At 37.9% G+C, this 23,266-nt stretch overlaps 1 protein-coding gene across 8 annotated transcripts in view; it reads right to left on the reverse strand.

The window, feature by feature from the left end:
- LOC106878549 (uncharacterized) overlaps window positions 1-23,266 on the reverse strand; it is a 338,719-nt gene that overhangs the window by 69,767 nt on the left and 245,686 nt on the right. For 6 of the 8 annotated variants that reach the window (XM_089346862.1, XM_089346857.1, XM_052977982.2 and 3 more), the window contains one exon: window positions 20,674-20,774. The exons of the other annotated variants lie outside the window; for them this stretch is intronic. Coding sequence is in view for 4 of the 6 variants with exons in the window: in XM_052977982.2 (XP_052833942.1) it covers window positions 20,674-20,774 (101 nt within the window). In the remaining 2 variants the exon portion in view is untranslated. The remainder of the gene's footprint in view (window positions 1-20,673; window positions 20,775-23,266) is intronic. 8 annotated transcript variants of the gene reach the window in all.

Genomic DNA, 23,266 nt, shown 5'->3' on the forward strand with positions numbered 1-23,266 from the left:
TCTAATGACAAAAACAAGTAAAAGATAAAAGGGAAAAATGAGTTATACCTGTATTTCAAAAGGTCAGCCTTGTCATGCTGAATCTCTGTAAGAATTACGTTACATTAAGGATACATGTATCCTTGGAGTGCTCTACCACTTGCATGTCAATTTCATGAGCAGACCGTTCCAGCACTCATCACCATAGCCGACAGAGTGCCAGTATAATATATACATATATAGGCGCAGGAGTGGCTGTGTGGTAAGAAGCTTGCTTCCCAACTACATGGTTCCAAGTTCAATCCTACTGCTTGGCACCTCGGGCAAGTGTCTTCTACTATAGCTTTGGGCTGACCAAAGCCTTGTGAGTGGATTTGGTAGAAGGAAACTGAAAAAGCCCATCGTATGTATGTATATATATGTATATATATATATATATTTATGTGGGTGTCTCTGTTTGTCCCCCCCCCCACCATCGCTTAACAACCGATGTCGGTATGTTTATGTCCCCATAACTTAGCAGTTTGGCAAAAGAGACCAATCAAATAAGTACCAAGCTTACAAAGAATAAGTCCATCGAACTAACATGGTAAACCAACACAGTCGAACTAACACCCGTCAACAATGCCTGCCTGAGAGTTCACTCAGTTCTTATTTATTGTAACTGGTTAGTCCACCTTCAGTCAAGTGGGGGTGTTCAGGATTCTCCCACAACACACACTTAGAACTACAGTCTAAGTATGGATTTACAGTCTAAATCTGTAGTCATGTCATAGATTTATAGTAGTATCATAGCTACATACTCATGCATATCCCTATCTATAGTTAAATCATAGGTTCATATTCATTATATAGATCTATGAGGATGTCAGATTCAAAGTCAAATCATAGATTAATAATGCTATCATAGGTTTGCAGTTCAGTCACAACCTTAGATTTATAGTCATGTCATAAATCTACAGTCATCACATAGATCATACTCATGTCACTGATTAAAAATCTTGATATAGATTCATAGTCAAATCTAAGATTCATAACCAGGTCAGGGATTTATAATAATACTGTCATAGATTCAGTCATAAAGATTCATAGTTATGATATAAATTCCAGTGGCATATGGTGGTTGTTGTATTGGGTGTGCTGCCACACTCAATGCCACCAAATTTTAAGCAGGGGTATAACAAAAGTTTTCCATTAAGATTTGTAATTAAATTTATGAGTAAAGTTAATATTTATAATGAATTTGCCATTTTTGATGGGTGCAGTGCACACCTAGCACACCTGGAATATATACTCGATAGATTCATAGTTACAGTGTCACAGATGTATAGTCTTAATTACATCAGATTCATATTGATTTAGAACCATTTTACAGTCATAGTCATGTCATAGAGCTATAGTTATGTCATAGATCCACCATCACATTATAGATTCATTGTGTGTATCATAGATATACAGTCACATCAGATTCATAGATCCATAACCTTCTCAAAGAACGATGTCAGATTCATAGCTATGACATATTCATAGTCATATCACAAATCCATAGTCATTTCAGAGACTCATTGACATGTCAAATTTATCACAATAACATAGATTTATAGTTATGTTATAGTTTCAAAGTTCTCATATATATTTTGATCATGCTTCTCTTCTCTATTGCAGAAACACTATTACAGAACAATTTTATACTAAGTAAACTGAGTTATGCTATAATAAAACAAGTGAACAAATTTAATGTACTTGCTCATGGTTACATCAAACACAATCTGACTGATAATTTATATCTAATTAATAAGAATTGACTGCTTGATGTGTCAAATGATAATAGAGACGTGGGACTAAATAATTTACAGCATCCAAACCTTTTTGTTAGCATATTTCAGTTGAGATACACTATTTTTGTTCAATTAAGTTTGAAAATAATGAAGACTTTAGTAAAATAATTTTGTCATCATTAAAACAGGAAGCTGGTATTATCAACTCAGAAGCAGTCTCAGGCAGGTGGGTATAACAATAACAATAATAATTCTTTCTACTAAAGGTATAAGGCCTGAAATTTGGGGGAGGGGGTAAGTCAATTACATCAACTCCAATGTTTCACTGGTACTTAATTTATCAACCCTGAAAGGCTGAAAGGCAAAGTCGACCTCAGTAGAATTTGAAATCAGAACATAGCAACAGACAAAATACCACTAAGCAATTCGTAAGGCATGCTAACGGTTCTGCCAGCGTGCTACCTTAAAATGATAATGATAATAATAATAATAATAATCCTTTCTACTTAAGGCATAAGGCCTGAAATTTTGTGTAAGGGAAGGAGTCGATAACATCGACCCTAGTACGCAAGTGGTACTTAATTTATTGCTACCGAAACAATGAATGGCAAAGTCGACCTTGGCAGAATTTGAACTCAGAACATAGTGATGAGTGAAATACAGCTAGGCTTTTCATCCAGCGTGCTAATGATTCTGCCAGCTTGCTGCCTTAATAATAATAATAATGATGATGAAGATGAACTGTATTGTATACAGTGCTTAGGTGCACAGTTTGTCAGATAATGTTAAATGAGGGGACAAAAAGCTGACATATAAATCAAGCAAAGAAGACAGCAACAATGAAAGCTAGAAGTGCAATGGAAGCAAGTAGGCTAAAAGCTAGGGTTAGCTGTCTCATGGATCTGAGTTCAAATTCTGTGGCAGACAACTTTGACTTTCACCTCTATGGGACTATTAAAACAAACTACAGAAGTATACCGGTCTTGATAATCAATTACAATCATCATCATCAATCTTTATCATCATTTATTGTCCGCTTTCCATGCTAGCAAGGGTTGGACGATTTGACTGAGGTCTGGCGAACCAGATGGCTGCACCAACCTGCTGAGGGCCACTGACCAGACCTGTGAATGGTGCAAAGTCCCCTCTTGGCCCAAAATAACATAGTGGTGGAACAATGCTGTTGACAGGGCTATTAGAGAAAAGAAACAGGCTTGGAAGAACTGGAAGAATGGTGGCAGCAGGGAATTGCATCAGACTGCTAGAAGGGAAGCTAGGTGACAGGTTTATTTAGCCAGAGGGGAAGCAGATAAGAAAAAATTTGCCAATGTTCTGAGGACCAAAGACGTGAGGTATTTCGTGATGCAAGACAGTGTGTGAGAGAGAATCGTGATGTCATAGAAGAGAAATGTGTCCGCATGGATGATGGTTCACTTGCACTAAACAAGGCTGCAAAGAGAGAGGTCTGGAGATGCCACTATGAAAGGTTGCTCAATAAAGAGAATGAATGGGAAAAAGAGAGTCTGCTAAATGTCGACCCAACAGAGGGACCAGCTATCCGAGTTGACAGTACCATGTTAGATAAAGCAATTAAGAGTATGAAGACAGGGAAAGCCCCCGGCCCATCAGGAATCACTGCAGAGATGCTCAAAATATCTGGCAGTGTCGGCTATAGCCTAGTCACCTGTATAGTTAACCAGGTGATACATGAAGGAGTCATACGTAATGACTGGTGTAACAGCACCATAGTCAACTGCGACAAAGGTAAAGGTGACGCTTTAAATACAAATAATTACAGAGGTATCAAGTTGTTAGATCAGGTAATGAAGGTCACGGCGAGGGTCATAGCCCAACTAATTAGGGAGCGAGTCAGTTTAGATGAAATGCAGTTTGGGTTCGTGCCAGGGAAAAGTACCACTGATGCTATATTTCTGGTAAGACAGCTGCAAGAGAAATACCTAGCCAAGGATAAACCTCTGTACTTGGCTTTCATTGACATGGAGAAAGCCTTTGACAGGGTCCCCCAATCCCTTATCTGGTGGTCAATGACGAAACTAGGGATAGATGAAGGGTTAGCTGTGAGAGTTGTGCAGGCCATATACAGGGACGCTGTCAGTAAGGTGAGGGTTGGCAACAAGTACAATGAAGAATTCTGAGTAGAGGTAGGAGTGCACCAAGATTCAGTCCTCAGCCCCCTCCTATTTATCATAGTCCTCCAGGCAATAACAGAGGAATTCAAGACAGGATGCCCCTGGGAGCTCCTCTGTGCTGACGACTATCAGACAACTAATTGCTAAGTCACTATCAGAACTAGAGGAGAAGTTTCAGGTGTGGAAACAAGGATTAGAATTGAAGGGCCGTAGAGTCAACCTAGTTAAAGCCAAAGTCCTAATAAGTAGGAATGCAGACAAACCACAAATCTCTTCAGGTAGATAGCCCTGCTCGATCTGTAGAAAAGGCATAGGTAGAAACTCTAAAAGATGTACCCAGTGTAAGCTATGGACACACAAGAGGTGCAGCAACATCAAAGGAAGGCTAAATGGGAAGATGGTTTTTGTATGTAGCAGATGCTCAGGAGCAATAAACACTGAAAATGTGCAGAGAACAACTTCCATCACATTCCAGTGAGAAAAAGTAGAAGTAGTTGATAGTTTCCGTTACCTAGGTGACCAAGTCAGTAGCCGGAGAGGGGGGCACTGAAAGTGTAGCTGCTAGAATAAGACTAGCCTGGGCAAAGTTCAGAGAGCTCTTACCTCTGCTGGTGACAAGGGGCCTCTCACTCAGAGTAAAAGGCAGACTGTATGACGCATGTGTACGAACAGCTATGCTACATGGCAGTGAAACATGGGCCGTGACTGCTGAGGACATGCGTAAGCTTGCAAGAAACAAATCCAGTAGGCTCCGATGGATGTGTAATGTCAGTGTGCATACTCGACAGAGTGTAAGTACCTTAAGAGAAGAGTTAGACCTAAGAAGCATCAGATGTGGTGTGCAAGAGTATGGCCATGTGGTGAGAATGGATGAGGATAGGTGTGTGAAAAAGTGCCACATCTTAGCGGTTGAGGGAACCTGTGGAAGAGGTAGACCCAGGAAGACCTGGGATGAGGTGGTGAAGCATGACCTTCGAACATTAGGCCTCACCGAGGCAATGACTAGTGACCAAGACCTTAGGAAATATGCAGTGCGTGAGAAGACCCAGCAAGCCAAGTGAGACCATAACCCGTGACCTATGCCAGGGGTGTAACCAGCCCACTTATGCTTACCTTTCCTTCATTGGACACTAAACTCTGCTTGCGAAGACCTGTTGAGTCAAGTGAAATCGAAATCAAATGAAATTCGCAAATGTGATGACTGGCACCCGTGCCAATGAAGCACTAAGAGCACCATCTAAGTATGATCGCTGCCAGAACAGCTGACTGGCTTCCATGCCAGTGGCACGTAAAAAGCACCATTCGAATGTGATCGTTACCAGCATTGCCTTACTGGCACATGAAAAAATATTCGAGCGAGGTCATTGCCAGTGCCGCTGGACTGGCTCCTGTGCAAGTGGCATATAAAAAACACCACTTGAGCGTGGCTGTTGCCAGTACTGCCTGACTGGCCCTCATGCCGGTGGCACGTAAAAATCAATTACAATCTATAGAAAAAATAAATGGGGGACATGTGGAATTGGAAATAATCATCATTAAGTTAGTTCAGTGATTCCTAAGTATTTATAAGTCTTGTGTTTTCTTCTAATTTTCTCTTTATTTCTTTTTCTCATTTAATATTCATTGATCAATTTTTCTCTTTTGACACAATTTTCAAATCCAAGTTTTCATGCTGGAAATGGCTAATGTGTATAATTTACAACACATACCTTATGCTCATCCATATATGCACAATGCTTGATAGTCATCCTGAAGCACTTCTATCCACATAGAGCCAAGGACAGGCTCTTGGAATATTCCTCTTCTGATAGGATTTTATCATTTTTTTTTGTCTATTGGTTAGAGTTGTGCAATTGCCTTTGATTTACTCATTTCATGCTTGAGGTTACTCTTTGTTTTTGGTGTTACTTCACTCATAGATAATGTTTTCAAAGTGCTTATGTAGAGAGCACTATCTAGAAATCAATCCATGCCAGGCTCAGGCCCTTCTTCCTTCTATAATTTTCCTTTATGGATTTATTGGTAGGTTAACTGATCCTTTACATCCATACAAGCATTTCCATTATCCACTTTGATTTTCTAGAAGCATGTTTACCTTGAAATCCCCCACCCCACCACCATCGCTGCTGCCACCAGGTGAGCATTTACTTTTTGTAATAATATTATCTGTGAATACTATAGGATGCCAAAAGGTGACAAGCTGGAAGAATCATTAGCAAACCAGGTAAAATGCTTAGTGGCATTTTATTTGTCTTCACATTCTTAGTTCAAATTCCATCAAGGTTGACTTTGTCTTTCATCCTTTCAAGGGTCACTAAAATAAGTACCAGTTGAGCACTGGGATCAATGTAGTCAACTTACCCATCCCCCAAAATTGCTGGCCTTGTGCCAAAATTTGGAACCAGTATTATAGGCTATAGGTTTTAGAGTTTCATCATTGCCACTGCCACTGCTACCACCATTGCTGTTGTTACCGCCACCACCTCCACTGCTGCTACTGTTGTGCCACTGCTTCTGTCATGGCTACCATCATTGTTTTGAATGACCACTTTTTCCATACTTGAATGGGTTGGACAGAATTTGTTGAGGTAGATTTTCTACAGCAAGATGTTTTTTCTGTTGCCAAACTTCTCCTGTTTCCAAGCAAGATAACATTCCTCATGATCAGATATATTTCATGGAAGAGCGAAAACAAAAGACCACTTGTAAGATGGTGGCATTTCTTCAGTTTTGAGGTTTTGAGGAATAGGATGGTCAATGTCTTGGTGAGTTATTCAAGTGTTATTTCTCACACTTCTAGGAAATTGTTAAATAATATCTTTGTAATTATTGATAGGTATTTTTTGCAATAAGAAGAATGCATACATCAGCAAGAAAAAAATCTGAAACAAATATTCTTTCAGTGGAGTTCTCCATACTATATCTGTTCTGCACTGAATTACAGACACTCCCTTATCACTCTCATTGAGAAAAATGCAGTGAATCAGTGACAGGCTCATTAGAAACCTGTAATCAACAATGCAAACTTTTCACTACTTATGATAAAATTAAATAAATAATTAAAGCAACAGTTTGGCAGATAGTGGTGAATTGGGTAAGTTATTAGGGACATTTGTTGCGTTTATTCCAACTCTTTGTACTCTAAGTTCAAATCACACTATGGTTGACTCTACATTTAATCCCTTCAGGATCAATAATACAAATCCAAAGCAGTAGATTGGCAGAATTGTTAGAAAATCAGATGAGTTCATCCATTTGCCCATGTTAGCATGGGTTAGAACAGAAGTCACCAAACTTTTTTAACCATTGAGCCCCTTTAGCCACTTCTTCCACCCTCCTCATTTAAAATATCTTAATACCCTACCCTACCGTACCATATCTTAAATGCATATCAGGTATTTATGCTGGAAATTAAAATGTTAACTAAAATATACATGTACGACAAATTAAGAAATTCTACTGAAGATGACACCCTTTTTACATTTAAAACAATGTGTATGAGTATACAGCATTAAACTTTTAATTTTTATGAAATTGTTTTCACGGTTAGAAAATGTGACAAACGCGTCATATTACTGGAATATCTTTTATTGAAATTGACAACATCAATGTGAGGGATAAGCATGGTGAGCCTGAATCAAGGCATGATATCAGGCTGAATGTTGGTCAGTTTCAGTCTCAAATTGTCTCATTCCTCCAGGTTCAGATAATTCCTCTGTTTGCTGAGGATTGCGTTTGCATGGCTGAAGCCAGCTTCCACCATGTAAGAGCTAACCGTTAGATGAAAATATATTAGGGAGGTAAGGTAAATTGTTCTAGACCATTGTATTCTGAGTTCTTTGGTGGTTACCAGGCAACTTAATCTATTGTTTGGATTAACATCATCACTTGGTCCTTAAGTGCTTTCAGCAGAGTTCACTCTGTTGCAACATTAAGGTCTCTGGCTTGAGGCTAAGTTAAACTAGAGGCCTCATCTCTAGTATAAGACTGGTAAAAGGAAGGAAGAACAACTCCACCTTTCCTCCTACCACTCTTGAAGGCCCAGAAAACATAATGAGTCATGGATGCTAAACTTTCCTCTCTGAGTAAAAAATAAAATTTTAAAAAATGCACATCACTCATCCTTCTTCAACTTCAGCAAGTATAGCTTGGTGATGAATAAGCTCCATTACATCGCCTTGTGATTGATACTCAAACTAAAGACTTAGATAATGAATCGTCATCTGTGTTATTGTGATCGTCATCATCATGTTTTAACTCTTTAAGGTTGTGTATAGATAGCAAGTCTTACCATGCATTATGCAAAAATAAAAGAGAGAAAAAATACAAGATTTTAAAATTAAATTTTAATTACTACTTATGATTATATTTCAATAATCCTTGTATCAATGGAACACACAAAAGCATGCACCTAAGCAGAGACTGACTTTGCACTCAGGACACCAAGTTGTCACATAGCTTGCTTTCTTTCACTTTTTGTCATGGATTAGCAAATGCCCCTTTTTTGACCTTTTTTCTTGTTTCTGTACTTGGGACATAATCAGAATGGTGTCTTTCCATTAGTCTGTCAAAACTGACCTTCCTGGTGCTGTATTTGGGAGTTTGCCATATTTGGCAAGCAATTGGTGTACTGTTTCTCTATGGAAATCTTTGAACATCATGTGGTGAGCAGTTTTCATGAGGTACATGACAACATGACAACATCCATAATGTAAAAAAATAATTTTTTTGTACTATTTTACTCTTTTTCTAGCACACTCAAGTGTTGCCCGCTGCATGTCTGATTTATCAACTAGGCGTATGTTAGTCATATAATCAATAATACAGTCAGGCATTTTCACAATTTCCTTGGTTTTATAATTTACTTTAGAACTGTTTACTATGTCTCCTTTGTGGAAAGTTGTGATCATTGTCACATCGCACTTATTAGCCCAATGTAATGTAAGAATGTTTCCACATTTTCTTCTCTCAATGTCACCTGGCTTCTTCAATTTGGAAAACTTTGGCACATTTTTCCTGTTTTCCCTGAGAGTTCCACAAGTTCCAGCTTATAACAAAAATATGGCTTATATACCACATCTATCTTCTTCACAATTTAGCAGTGTGTCAATAAACCACACATGACCTTGAAGGGTTAATGTCCACTTTCCTGTGTTTGCCTCTCTTTCTCTCTCTCTCTCTATATATATATATATATAAAGAATGAGGGTTTAGTTCACTTGTGATCTAAACAAATAGGTACACAGAGTAAGTGCTATAGTTTGTCGACCGTTAGGTTCCAAGATCACAGCTAAGGCTGGATCTAGGGATCCGTCATCAGAGACAAGGTATGAATATTTTAGACAGGGGAAATTTACAGTTTACAAGGAATAAAATAGAAGAATAAAGATAGAAGAATATAGGCAAGAGAATAATAATCACAACTCATCTTTAAAGATGATTCATACTTTGTCTCTGATGACGGAATGCCCAGTGTGTGGACATGCTAACCTACTACTTCAGTTAACCCAGAAACAGCTGTAAGACTCCGAATTCACCTTACCCTAATTAAATTATTCTAAATGACTTGAGATATTCATTTTGCCTTGGTTTTTTGATTTTTCCTCTTATATATATATATATATATATATGTATATATATATATATATATATATGATGCCAAATACATATGCTTCATGTGGTCACTTACATCGTACACAGCCTTAAAAGTGAAAAAGTGTACTTAAAAAAATAGTTTAGAAAAAGACAGGATGGTCATGGCTAGAATGCCTTTCATTTGAAGTTTGCTTATTCAGGAATGACTTGATAAATAAACAACAAAAAAATTATGAAAATTTGAATATTTCTGGTAGTCTGAATTTATGGGAAAATTCAAACACATCACTGCCTTTGCTACTGTTGTTCAACATCTGTTTTCCCACGGTGGCCTGGGTTGGACAGGTCATCACGGTCCAAATCAGCTTTTATTTGGACTATAGATTAAAAATAAATGAATAAGTCTGAATGTGCTTCAATTTCTATAGAATGACAGTAAAACACCATAAATTACAACACAATTTCAAAATTGGGAATTATGAATCTTATTTTATAGAAATTGGAATAAAATTGATTTTTGTTGATTTATTAGGTAACAGCCTTTCCATAAGAGAATATTAATTTGTGTTGTTCATAGGACAAATGTACCCACATTTAAATATATGCAAGTATAAATGCACTGTACACATACCTTACACATATCACATACCCATACACACAAACATATACATATGAGTATGTGTATGTCTATATATATATATATATATATATACACACACATAAATACTAATTTCCGTGTGTGTTCCTGTGCATGTGAGAGAGTGCATTTGGCACTCTTGATATGTAGGCTGTACTAAAAGAATGTTGAAACTTTCCAGGTGCCAGCACAGGGAAAGGATGATCTATCATTCCTGTTTACCCAGACTCCAAATAGATAGTTCATTCTATACATACTTACACATACACACACAGTCATACATAAATGCATACACACATATATACATTTATACACACACACACACACACACACACATACACAGATGGATGGATGGATGGATGGACGTGCAAAAGCAGACAGTGGGGACCAACATAGCCCACAGGTTAGTTGGATTCTGTCAAACTGGCTAATGTATGCATGCATGGAACATGGACATTAAATGATGATGACGATGATATATAAATTATCAGCTAGTTGTTCATAAGTAATAAAAAGCACACTCAAAATGTTTAATCGAGCAGTTATATATTGGTCAATATGTCTGAAGAGTCATCAATATTGTCTAGGTGTAATAGTCAGTGGAAAACCAATGCTAACATTCTGATGAGTAATATGCCTGCTAAACAATACATGGATATATATATAATGATATGTAATTGTAAGATCCAAGGATCTAGGTGTAGGAAGTTAGTAAGCTTCAAGAAGTCTATAGTAGGTACAAAAAACAACTTTTAGGAACAATAATAGTTTATTGGTGTATAACTAGTGGAGTACATGTTGTTGAGTAATTATTACTTTCAAGGTTCTGCTAGCTAGGAAACATATGTAGCTTGGATTTTACCTGCTCTATTCCATCAATTTGGATTTATATATGTGTATATATATATATATATATATATATATATATATAAACAGGGTGGGTGGAAAGTAACTACGCATTACAAATTGCTTATAGAATTTTTGGTATCACTGAAGTCATGACAAAAATCATTTTCTAAACAGACAATACTAATGGAGATTTCTTATTTTCCAGATGACTGGTCACTGGACTGTTCAGAAGTGAGCTAAGATAGCAGCCCACTATGAAGTGTGGAATTCCACTGTTTTGGCATGTATGGAAAGGTAAGCATGCAACACTAAGTCCAGAGACAATAAGAAGTTGTCATGCAAGCTGATGACTATGGGCTCTGTGAACAATGCAAGAAGAACTGGTTGTCCAACCACATCCTGATTAGTGGAGAATGTGGCAATAGTGCAGGAAATGTTTAACTACAGCCTGCAAAAATCAACACGTCAAGCAGTTTGTGAAAGGGGACTAGCAAGACACACAATATGTATGGTGTTGCATAAAGAATTGAATTTTCGTCCATGTGATAAGGATCTGAACATGATGATTGAGAAGATGCAAGCTTGACCAAAAGTGACAATATGGTGTGGAATAACGCTAACAAGAGTCATAGGTCCATATCTTCTGCATGACATCACGACTATAGACCACTATCTATTATGTGTGGCTCATGGTGTCTGGTTGGGATAACATTGGTGGCCTAATATTCATGTAGGATGGTGCACTACTCCATTTTGCTCTTACTGTGTGTGCATGGTGAGACCAACATTTTCCAGGACGTTGGATGGGACAATGTGGACCTCATGAATGGCCTCCAAAAAGTCCAAATCTCACTCCATGTAATTTTTAACTGTGTGCGTATTTGTGTATCTGTACACAAAGTCACACCCGACGTTGTCCGGGTGTGACTTAGTACGCCAGCTACAATAAGTCTTGCTAGGTGAAAATCAACTAAAGAAGAAAGCCTTACAACGAAAAAACCCTTATGATGTAAATATGTTCATAATTCAAAAGACGAGGAAATTAATAGGGAAAGTCTGAAGGCTGTTTTGCGTAACATTATTAAGCGTACGTAAATTTCATCCGTCTAATTGGCTGTACAAATGCTTGTGCAAAACAACTTTTTGCGCTGCCTTGATTATACATAGCAGGGTAATCCCTTTTCGCAGGAGCTAGGATGGCAATTTCTGATGAAGCAATTGCTGGCGATCTGTGGCTACACAGTTCTGCCAGAATTTTATCAGATTGGGAAGTAGATGTTGATGCACCATTTTTGCATTATGTTCAAAGTAGCTTCTGGAATGTGGTGAATTGCTGCAGTCTGTTGCTGTCTTTTTAAACCGGTTGCTTTCTTTCCCCAGCAAACTCTCTTTTTTGGAGGCATAATCTATGTATATATTAAACAGAACAACAAAAAGTTAAAACAGATGGCAGGGTGAGTAGTTTTCACATTTCGGTAATTTTTCAGATTAACACCCACATGATTACCTAACCCTAACACTAAACCCTAACCCTAACCCTAAAACTGTAACACTAACCCTAACCTAAGCTCTAACTGTAACCCTAAAACCCTAAAACCCTAGTGAAAATCGTGCGGGTGTTAATCTGAAAAATTACCCACATTTCTAATGAAGTTCACTGATTTGCAATGTGTTGACCTGTCTACATAAGCTCCGTAGTTTGTATATTTACAAAACATTGACGAACATGAGTTATATTGTAGTGAATGCTTGTGTGTACATGCGCGTGTATGTGTTTGAGAGAGCGAGAGAGAAGAGGGAGAGAGGAGGAGAAAGGAATAGAGAATGGGAGCAATGAAGAGAGAGAAAGAGAGGAAGGGAAAATGGAAGACAGTTATAAAATAGCAATGCATGCACGTGTTTATATAAGAAACACACACAAAGTAAATCTTATATCTATAATGTTGATGTGTGTATGTGTTTATGTGTATGTTGTTGTCACAGATAATGTATGTGTGGTTGTGTGTGTTTTTACGTTTCTATGTTATGAAAAATGGGTAAAAAAATACTAAGAGGAGACAAGGACGCTGAACATGCAGACAGACAATGGTCGAAGCAAAGAAATGGCGATAAGCCCCAGATGACCAGGTCACGTGGATAGTTAGAGGTAGAGGGATAGAAGAAAGCTATTTAAATGGGAGAGAGGAAGAAGAACGAAATAAGAGTGAAAAGGTAGATAGAAGGAAAGAATAGTCTTAAACCAAGTTAATCTATGACTTTGTATGTATCACTTTCTCTCTCTCTCTCTCCCTCTTTTACTCTTACTCTCTATATTATATGTTGAGCGCGTGATTGATGTGTAAGAACGCCGGTACAGGTAGAATGGAAGAAATATAAAAGTTGCTAGAAACAGCCAAATTTCCCTTAAATCACACAAAGTAAACGGAATTTTAAAAATCTAATTACTGCACTGGACCCCAGTATGTAACTGGTACTTAATTTATTGACCCCTGAAAGGATGAAAGACAAAGTTGACCTCAACGGAATTTGAACTCAGAATGTAAAGATAGAGGAAATATAGCTAAGCATTTTGCCTGGCGTGTTAATGTTTCTGCCAACGCGCTACCTAACACATATATATATATATATATTATACATATTCTGTATATAAATATATATGTATGTTTGTTTTCATCTATGTGTGTGCATGTACAGGGCATACACATACACACACATATATAAAGAGAGGAGGAGAGGGGGATGGGAGGGAGGGAGGGGAAGGAGAGGGAAGGGAGAGGTGAGAGGGAGAGAGAGAGAGAGAGAGAGAGAGCTTAGTTCACATTGCAGAATCTATTCAAGAACATCAAAAGAGATTTGACAAAGAGAAGTGTGATAAAATCACACATAGTCCTAATGGTAGGTGTACAGCAATAGAGCTAACCCATACCTTACAGGCATTCACTTGTATCCTGGGAAATTACCCAGGTTCTAATGCATCAAAGGATTTAACACTAACTTCTATAGTCTGTAGTGAATTGACAACAAATTGTGTATTAAAGATGCAAGTGGTATCTTGTCAGCAAGATTACCCAGGTTCTAATGCATCAAAGGATTTAACACTAACTTCTATAGTCTGTAGTGAATTGACAACAAATTGTGTATTAATGATGCAAGTGGTATCTTGTCATGGCTCACATATAGTGAAATAAGCAATAGTGTTGGTGATGGTGATAGTTTTTTGTGTGGATTAGGTATTGGTGCTGGCGGGGGTCATGCTTCTAGTAGTGATGTTTGAAGTAGTGATTTGAGTTTGGAATGTGGTGATGGATGGGATTTTGTACAGGTTGTGATGGTGGTTGTGCATCTGAAATCTGGTGGTGACAGTGGCTGCCACTGTAGTGGTATTATTAGAAGAGGTAGTGGTGATAGTGATCTTGTAGATATAGTTGTTGTAGTAATGTCCATAGTAAAGGTGTTAGCAATTTGGTGGCTGCAATGGTGTAGTGATATTGATTTCAGTGGTGAGGGTGGTGGTGGTGGTGATGATGATGATGATGATGATAATGGTGGTGATAGTGGTGGTGATGATGATAATGGTGGTGATAGTGGTGGTGATGATGATAATGGTGGTGATAGTGGTGGTGATGATGATAATGGTGGTAGTGGTAATAATTATGATAATGGTAGTGATGATGATGATGATGATGGTGGAGGTGATAGTGGTGGTGCCGGTGGTGACGATGATGATTTGGTAGGTGTAGTGATGGTGGAGGTATTTATGTAGACTGGTGTTGGTTGGTAGTACAGTAATCACAGTGATGATTTGGTGTTGGTAGTGGTAGTAGTGGTAGAGAAGGTGATTAGATATTAGCAGAATGTATACGATCTTCAGGTTATACATCTAAGACAAGTGAGCTTAGCAGACCCTATTCCTTGTCAAGCTATCTCAGCTGGTGGTACTGAACTCAATAGTGTACACTAATGAAAATCTATAACTTAATTATGCTAGAAACACTGAAATACCTAACAGCAAGTCATATGAGTGCTAACATGGCCTAATAGAAATGTTTTAATTAGGTAAATGACATACTTATGAATGGATCTGGTAGCTGGAAAGTGAAAGAGGCCAGTCATGTGTGTGTGTGTGTGTGTGTGTGTGTGTGTGCGTGCGCACATATTTTTCACTGCGTTCACCAATGTCTCCATCTCTAACAATGCGACTGTCCTGTCATACTCTCACAAACTTATCTTCACCACCCAACAGCATGGCACCTTGGGCAAGTGTCTTCTACTATAACCTTGGGTCAACCAAAGCCTTGTGAGTAAGTTTGAAATACAGAATTTGAAAGAAGCCTGCTATATATATATATATATATATATATAAGTGTGTTTGTGTTAGCTCCCAACCATTGCTTGACAACTAGCGTTGGTGTGTTTACATCCCCATAGCTTATAAGCAAAAGCGAGTGATACAATAAGTACCAGGCTTAAAAAAATAAGTACTGGGGTCAATTCATTTGACTAAAATTCTTCAAGGTGGTGCCCCAGCATGGCTGCAGTCTAATGACTGAAGCAAGCAAAAGATAAAAGACGAACACCCTATATACGTGTGTGTGTGTTTGTGTGTGTATGTGCACGTGCGCATGTACATATGCATTTTTCACTGCATTCACATCTGTCCCCATCTCTAACTATGCCACTATCCTGTCACACTCTCACAAATTGAACTTCCCCACCCCAAATTCCTGATCCTTTGGCCTCCCCATTCTCTCTTCTATTCACCTCCTTGTACTTTGAGTACACTTATGAATGGATCTGGTAGCTGGAAAGTGAAAGAGGCCCGTCATGTGTGTATGTGTGTGTGCGTATATGCACACATATTCTTCTCCCTTGTTATCTGGGGTTGCCATGTATCTCCTCCATCCTCCAAAATAAGACACCTGTTCCTAGCTGCCTTCATACTTTAGCCTCTCAAGACCTGGCACAAAGTCACTTCTTTCAACAATAGACTGTCACTTAGTCAAAGGATCTTATTTTGTGAGTTACGTAGCTACCCCACTAGTGTTGGTGCCACAGAAAAAAAAAAAACGCAACCAATGCACTCTATGAAGTGGTTAGTTTTAGGAAGGACATCTAGCTATAGAAACCTTGCCAGAAGTGGAAATTGTTGTTTAAAGCAGGCCTCTAGCTTCTTGGATCTTGTCAAACCATCCAACAAATGCCAGCATGAAATGGAGATGTCAAATGATGATCATGTGTGTGTGTGTGTGCGCATGTGTGTTTGTGTGTGTTTGTGTGTGTGTGCGAGAAAGAGAGAGAGAATGCAAATGATAGTGAGAGAGAGAATGAGGAAAAGTATGTGTATGTATGTGTGAGAGCACGCACATGAAAGAGAAAGAGAAAATGTGTATATGTATGTGTGTGTGTGTGTGTATGCATGTGAAAGAGAGAGAGAGAAAATGAGGAAAAGTATATGTAGGTGTTTGTGTGTGAGTATGTGTGAGCGTGTGCATGTTTGTGAGAGAGAGAATGAGACGGTTAGAGAGAGGGAGAGAGGAAATGAGAGACAGTTAGAGAGAGAGAATGAAGAAAAGTGTGTGTATGTGCGAGTGAGAGAGAGAAAGAGTGTGTGTTTGTGTCTCTTTGTCTCGATATTGAAGAATAGTTGCAAACAAGCACCACTGACACAAGAAATTTTGTTTGCTTCCCATCTTTCATGGAAACATGCCTGGCTATGGATGTCACATATTACTTTGCTTGGAGACAGGTGCAGGCCGAAGACAGAAAAGGCATTTGGCCAAAGAAAAAACAACTCTGCCTCAATGAATTCTGCCTGACCCATGCAGGTAAGGAAAAATGGATGTTAAAACGATGATGATGATGATGATGATAATGATTATATGGGTATGCACATACAGGTGTGGCTGTGTGGTAAGAAGCTTGCTTCCCAACCACATGGTTCTGGGTTCAGTCTCACTGCATAACATCTTGGGCAAGTGTCTTCTCCTATAGCCTCGAGCCAACCAGAGCTTTGTGAGTTGATTTGTGGATTTGGTAGATGGAAACTGAAAGAAACCTGTCACGTGTGTGTGTGTGTCTGTGTATGTGTGTGTGTGTGTGTGTGTGTGTGTCTGTGTATGTATGTGTGTGTGTGTGTGTGTGTGTGTGTCTTTGTGCTTGTGTTTGTCCCCCACAACTGCTTGACAATTGGTGTTGGTGTGTTTACATCTCCATGGCTTAACAGTTCAGCGAAAGGGCCAATAAAATAGGTACTAGACTTTTATAAAAGAAACAAGTGTTGTAGTCAATTTGTTTGACTAAAACCCTTCAAGGTAGTGCCCCAGCATGGCCACAGTTAAATGACTGAAACAAATAAAAGATATAAGATATGTATGCAGACAACTATTACTGAAAATGACTAAGATTTAAACAAATACATGCACAAATTTATATAGGAATATACAAGAAAACATTAGAAAGTTGATGTGTAAAATTACGCATTCAATGTAGGAAAATAGATGTATTCATGTTACTGTAGGTAATAAAACCGTCTTCAACAGTGAAGAGTCAAACAAAATATGTCAGCTACAACCAAATAATAGTCTGTCTTTATATGTACAACCTTTCACATCAAATGGTCATCTGAAAGGTGACCTTGAACAAACGCCAGTGCAGACTAATGACTAGTATGTCTCTGAAACAAGAAACATTAGGAGGAGTCGAAGACAGATTTTAATAAGTTTTAATAATGATTTAGGATACATCTGAAATGTGTACATATTGATACATGTGTCTCTAATGTCTTTGGGGAAAGACATAAATGCAATGATGATGATAATGATGATGATGACAGTGATGGTGACGATGATGATACAGGTTGTTTGTCTGCAAATATACATGTGTTGTGTATATCTGTGTGAGTGTGCATGTGTGTGCAATTTCATGAACATAAACAACACACACATATTTACATGCATATGTGTATTTGTGTATGCCTGTGCAATCATACACAAACACACATATAGAAGAATGCATTTGTGAAATCACATGCACACAAACACACATACATGCACACATACATACATACATACTCAAACATACACACACACAAAAACACATGCCAAATCTTTCAATTATTCATTTATGTTAATAAGACTAGAAAAGCCCTATTCATCAGTGAGTTTCATCAAGCACACCGTAACACATGACAAATATGTTGTATAAATTTTCAGACTTGATTTCGTAATTTGAATACATCCTCTGCTCTTAGTCTTTGAGATGCACTGGATTATCTCATTCCATTTTGAATTCCAATTGTGTTAGATAAAATTTTATAACAGCGAGCGACATAGAAAAAAAAACACTTGAACAGCATGAATTCACATTTTTAATTCAATTCAACATCCAGCACTTGAATGATGATCACAATGATGTGGATGACAACCATCATCATCATCGCCACCACTGGTTTATTGTCCATTTTTTCCATGTGCGCATAGATTCACACAGAATTTATTGAGACAGATTTTCTATAGCTGGATGCCCTTCCTGCCACTAACCCTTACATGCTTCCAAGCAATGTAATAGCTCTCCCATGGCTGGATATGCTTTCAAAGAATACTGGAAATGACTGACACTGCTTGTATGACAATGATACTCATTTAAAACTATTTTGCAATATCAAGACAAAACACTTGGTTGGTAGAGTTAAAATGGCACTTTTGACTTATTGAAATATTCAAAATGTTTAATTCTTACACATATTCACCTGATGAAAACAGTTTTTTTTTTCACATGATGTAATATTTATATTCACCAAAAAAAAAACACATCTGAAACAGCTGTAGTGAACCACAATCCATCTGTTGTTGTTTATATATTCTTTTATTCTTTTCTTTTACTTATTTCAGTCATTTCACTGCAGCCATGCTGGAGCACCGCCTTTAGTCGTGAAGCACCGTCTTTAGTCGTGGAGCACCGCCTTTAGTCGTGGAGCACCGCCTTAACAACATGGACAGGGTGTTTATTTCATGCTACCTGCATTATTGAGGTCACTATGCAAGTTCGCAGGATCATGAGCCCTGATGGGAGGTGGGAGGAGTGTCAGTATCTTGCTAGGGGATGAGGGGACTATGGTGAGATGGCAAATGGGTGCAGAACACTCATATCTTGCAGGGAAAAGGGGAGAGAGGAATAGCAAAAGATCAATAGGAACTGTAAGAAATAAATAATAGTAATGAGGTGCTTGGGTGCCTCCACACTGTACAAACTAAGTAGAAGTGGGTGGATGGGTGGGTTGCATTTTAGGGGGAGCTAGGGATGAAGAGGCAGAATGTTAAGATTAGAAGGGTTGAAGGGTGGGTGAAGCAAGAAACATGAGCTGAGAAAGATAGAGGGATGCAGAAGAAAGGATGGGGGAAGTGAATAGCAGGAGTAGTGTATATATATATATATATAAATATATATATATATATATATATATATATACTTTTTTTACTCTTTTAGTTGTTTCAGTCATTTGACTGCAGCCATGCTGGAGCACCAGCTTTAGTCGAACAATTCGACCCCAGGACTTATTCTTTGTAAGCCTAGTACTTATTTTATTAGTCTCTTTTGCTGAACCACTAAGTTACGGGGACGTAAACACACCAACATCGGTTGTCAAGCAATGGTGGAGGAACAAACACAGGCACACAAATACACACACACGACAGGCTTCTTTCAGTTTCCATCTACCAAATCCACTCACAAGGCTTTGGTTGGCCTGAGGCTATAGTAGAAGACACTTGCCCAAGGTGCCATGCAGTGGGACTGAACCCAGAACCATGTGTTTGGGAAGCAAGCTACCACACAGCCACTCTTGCGCCTATATATATATATATATATATATATATATATATATATATATATACACACACACACACACAAATTTATACATACATGTACATACATACTTATATATATGTATGGCTCAGTTATTAGAGCATAGGGCTTACAATCAAGAAGTAGTAAGTTCGATCACTGGACTGGGCTGTGTTGTGTTCTCAAGCAAGACACTTTTTTTCGCCTTGCTCCCGTTCACTCAGCTGTAGAAATGAGTTGTGACGTAAATGGTGCCAAGTTGTACTGGCCTTTGCCTTTCTCTTGCATAACATCGGTGGTGTGGAGAGAGGAGGCTGGTATGCATCGGTGACTGCTGGTCTTCCATAAACAATCTTGCCTGGACTTGTGCCTAGGAGGGGAACTCTATAGGTGCAATTCCATGATCATTCATGACCGAAGGGGGTCTTTACCTTTTTACACACACACACAAACACAAACACACATACATACACACAAATGACAGGTTTCTTCCAGTTTCTGACAACTAAATCCACTCACAGCTTTGTTCAGCTAAGGGCTACAACAGAAGACATTTGGCTAGTATGCCATGCAGTAGGACTGAATCTGAAGCCACCTGATTGGAATGCAAACTTCTTAACTATACACCCATCCCTGTGTCTTACATATTCCAGATTATTAAAAAACAAAAACAAAACAAAAGAAAAAGAAAAAAAAACAGAAAAAGTAAAATAAAATAAAATTAAAATTAAAATAAAATAAAATAAAAATTAAAATAAAAAGGAACTAAGAAAGCAAAGATATTTTTAAAAGTTGCAGAGAAAATTAATAAATAAACAAACAAATAAATAAATGCATGAAGTACCTGCAATGTACTTTGACTGGAGGCCGAAGTCACCAGTTGTTCATGTGATGAACCTGAATCTTCACTGTCCAAAGATTGTTTACTTCCAACAGAACTGGAATCTGTGAAATGGAAGAAAATAGTCGACTCATTTCATGAAGCTATATTGTTCAAGTTCTAGACTACCGACAAAATAACTGCAATGAGTTCAAATATTGGTCACTGACACTGCATTACCCCTTTTCGTACCAACCCCCACCTGAAACTGCCCTTGGTTCTGTGATACAAATTTCCTGTTTTAGAAAGATCTAAATTAAAACCTTCCACCAAAAATCTCATATATTTGAAGCACTAGCTTAATAAAGATATTTATTTTACTAAATTATCCATGATTTCTTGAAAAGTAATTGAAACAAAAGCAGTGTCAGTATTGTGGTTTTAGCATCCACTTTTCCATGCTTGATAAAATTTGGTCAGATGGAATTTGCCGAGGCAGATTTTTTTTATGGCTGGATGTCTTTTGTGTCACCAACCCTCACCTGTCACCAAGCAGGGCAATAGTTCTCCTTGGCTAGACATACATTTCATGGAAGGTGAAAATGAACAAAGTTGCTTTTACAGCAGTCATGCTTGTTTACATCCATCATGTGATGTCAAACATGGGTATGCACACACACACGCATGTACACACATATATACATAATATAAAATGGGATTTTCTTCAGTTTCTGTCAATCAAATCCACTCACAAAGCTTTGGTCAACCCAGGGCTACAGTAGAAGACATTTGCTCCAGATACCATGCAGTGGGAGTGAACCTGAAACCAAACAGGAAGCAGACTTCTGAACTACAAAGCCATGCTTGTGCTTGTTATGCCGACAAAAATATGGTCACAAAAGGGTTAAGCTCTTCAATGCATTATTTGCTATCAATCATCATTGGTAAAAATGTTGAAACATTTCCACTTCAAGATACAACAATTATTGTTGAGAAAGGTGTCAGATTGCAAAAACTTTTGTTCCAAGTCTTCATTGTATCAAAATTATCCAAGTTATCAATGCTAACATGAGAACATAACTTGAACAATAGATGCAGAAACAATGGGTCATTAGTCCAAAGCCTCCCCATGAGCTTGTTTACATTTAGAATGTAAGTACAGAAGCATAAAAAAAAATGTAAATAAATCTTCTATAAACAATGTCATGAATGCCAATAGAGTTATAAATAATGGTTTCTGATTTAGGTACATGGGCTACAATTTCGATGGGTAGGGAATTAGTCAATATTTTTTACTAATACCTAATGTTTTATAAAAGGCAAAGCTGACCTTGTCAGGAATTGAACTTAAAATGCAAAGAGCTGAAACAAATACCACAAGGTATGTGCTTCTAACTTTTCTTTTCTTTCCTCATGATGAGGATAATGCTGGAATGTATTGATTACTACATAAATTTACACTCTAACACCTCATTGCCTTAGTCCAGTTATGAATAAATGCTCATAATACAGAGCATTAGAAAAAACCCTTAAATGAAAAAAAAAAAAAGCAGAAGCCTGCCAGCTGAACTCTAACCATGCACCTACCGTAGCCCAGACAGTCATGATGCCATTAAACTAAAGTAACTTTTCAATTTTCATCCTATGTATTAGAACTGTTTTGGCATTTGAGATAAATTGTTTATAGCTGCCGGGACACAATATTTTTCAAAACTTCCATGCTTTCTGAAATTTCCCAACACTATTCTTGATTAATTACTTGTAGAGACACTGTATTTCCTCATGCAACCATAATATACTACAAAGTATATTAAACACTTTATAAATCAACACTATGTTCTACTGTGTTAGCAGTGCTATTATATCGCATGTAGCGATAACCTTAACATGTGATTGCACCTGATGTACCTATGTACCTTCTCTTTTAGTGACCCTTCTACTCTTCACTTTTCAGTCTTTTTATGTTTTGCTTTGCATGCAATGCATGTACTTACAGCTATCATTACTGTTTTCTTTACTTGTCTTATTGTTTCTTTCTGTCCCCTCTTTTACCCTTTTCCAATAAGTTGTAGTGTACCTGAACACTGGATACAATTAGCTCATTATATTTCACAACGCTTATATAATTACATTCTATATAGTTATAGTTGCATTCTATATAGTTATATAGTCACGTTATATATGTAAACTGTAAAACGTTATTTTTGTCCCACTTGTAAGATGAAAGCCTCTAATTTGAATGGATGAAAATCCTAAAGGCATTTTAGTGTAATGGTATAATACCTGTCTGGGTTATAGTAGATGTCCTATGGGTGAATTTCTCTCCTTTTTCTATCCAATGGATTTTTAACCCTATTGTTGGCACTCCATCGCTTACGATGTCGAGGGTTCCAGTTGATTCGATCAACGGAACAGCCTGCTCGTGAAATTAACATGCAAGTGGCTGAGCACTCCACAGACACGTGTACCCTTAACGTAGTTCTCGGGGATATTCAGCGTGACACAGTGTGACAAGGCTGACCCTTTGAATTACAGGCACAACAGAAACAGGAAGTAAAAGTGAGAGAAAGTTGTAGTGAAAGAGTACAGCAGGGTTCGCCACCATCCCTTGCCGGAG

The sequence above is a fragment of the Octopus bimaculoides genome, chromosome 2 (assembly GCF_046866305.1).
Source record: "Octopus bimaculoides isolate indiv1 chromosome 2, ASM4686630v1, whole genome shotgun sequence".
Lineage (NCBI taxonomy): Eukaryota > Metazoa > Mollusca > Cephalopoda > Octopoda > Octopodidae > Octopus > Octopus bimaculoides.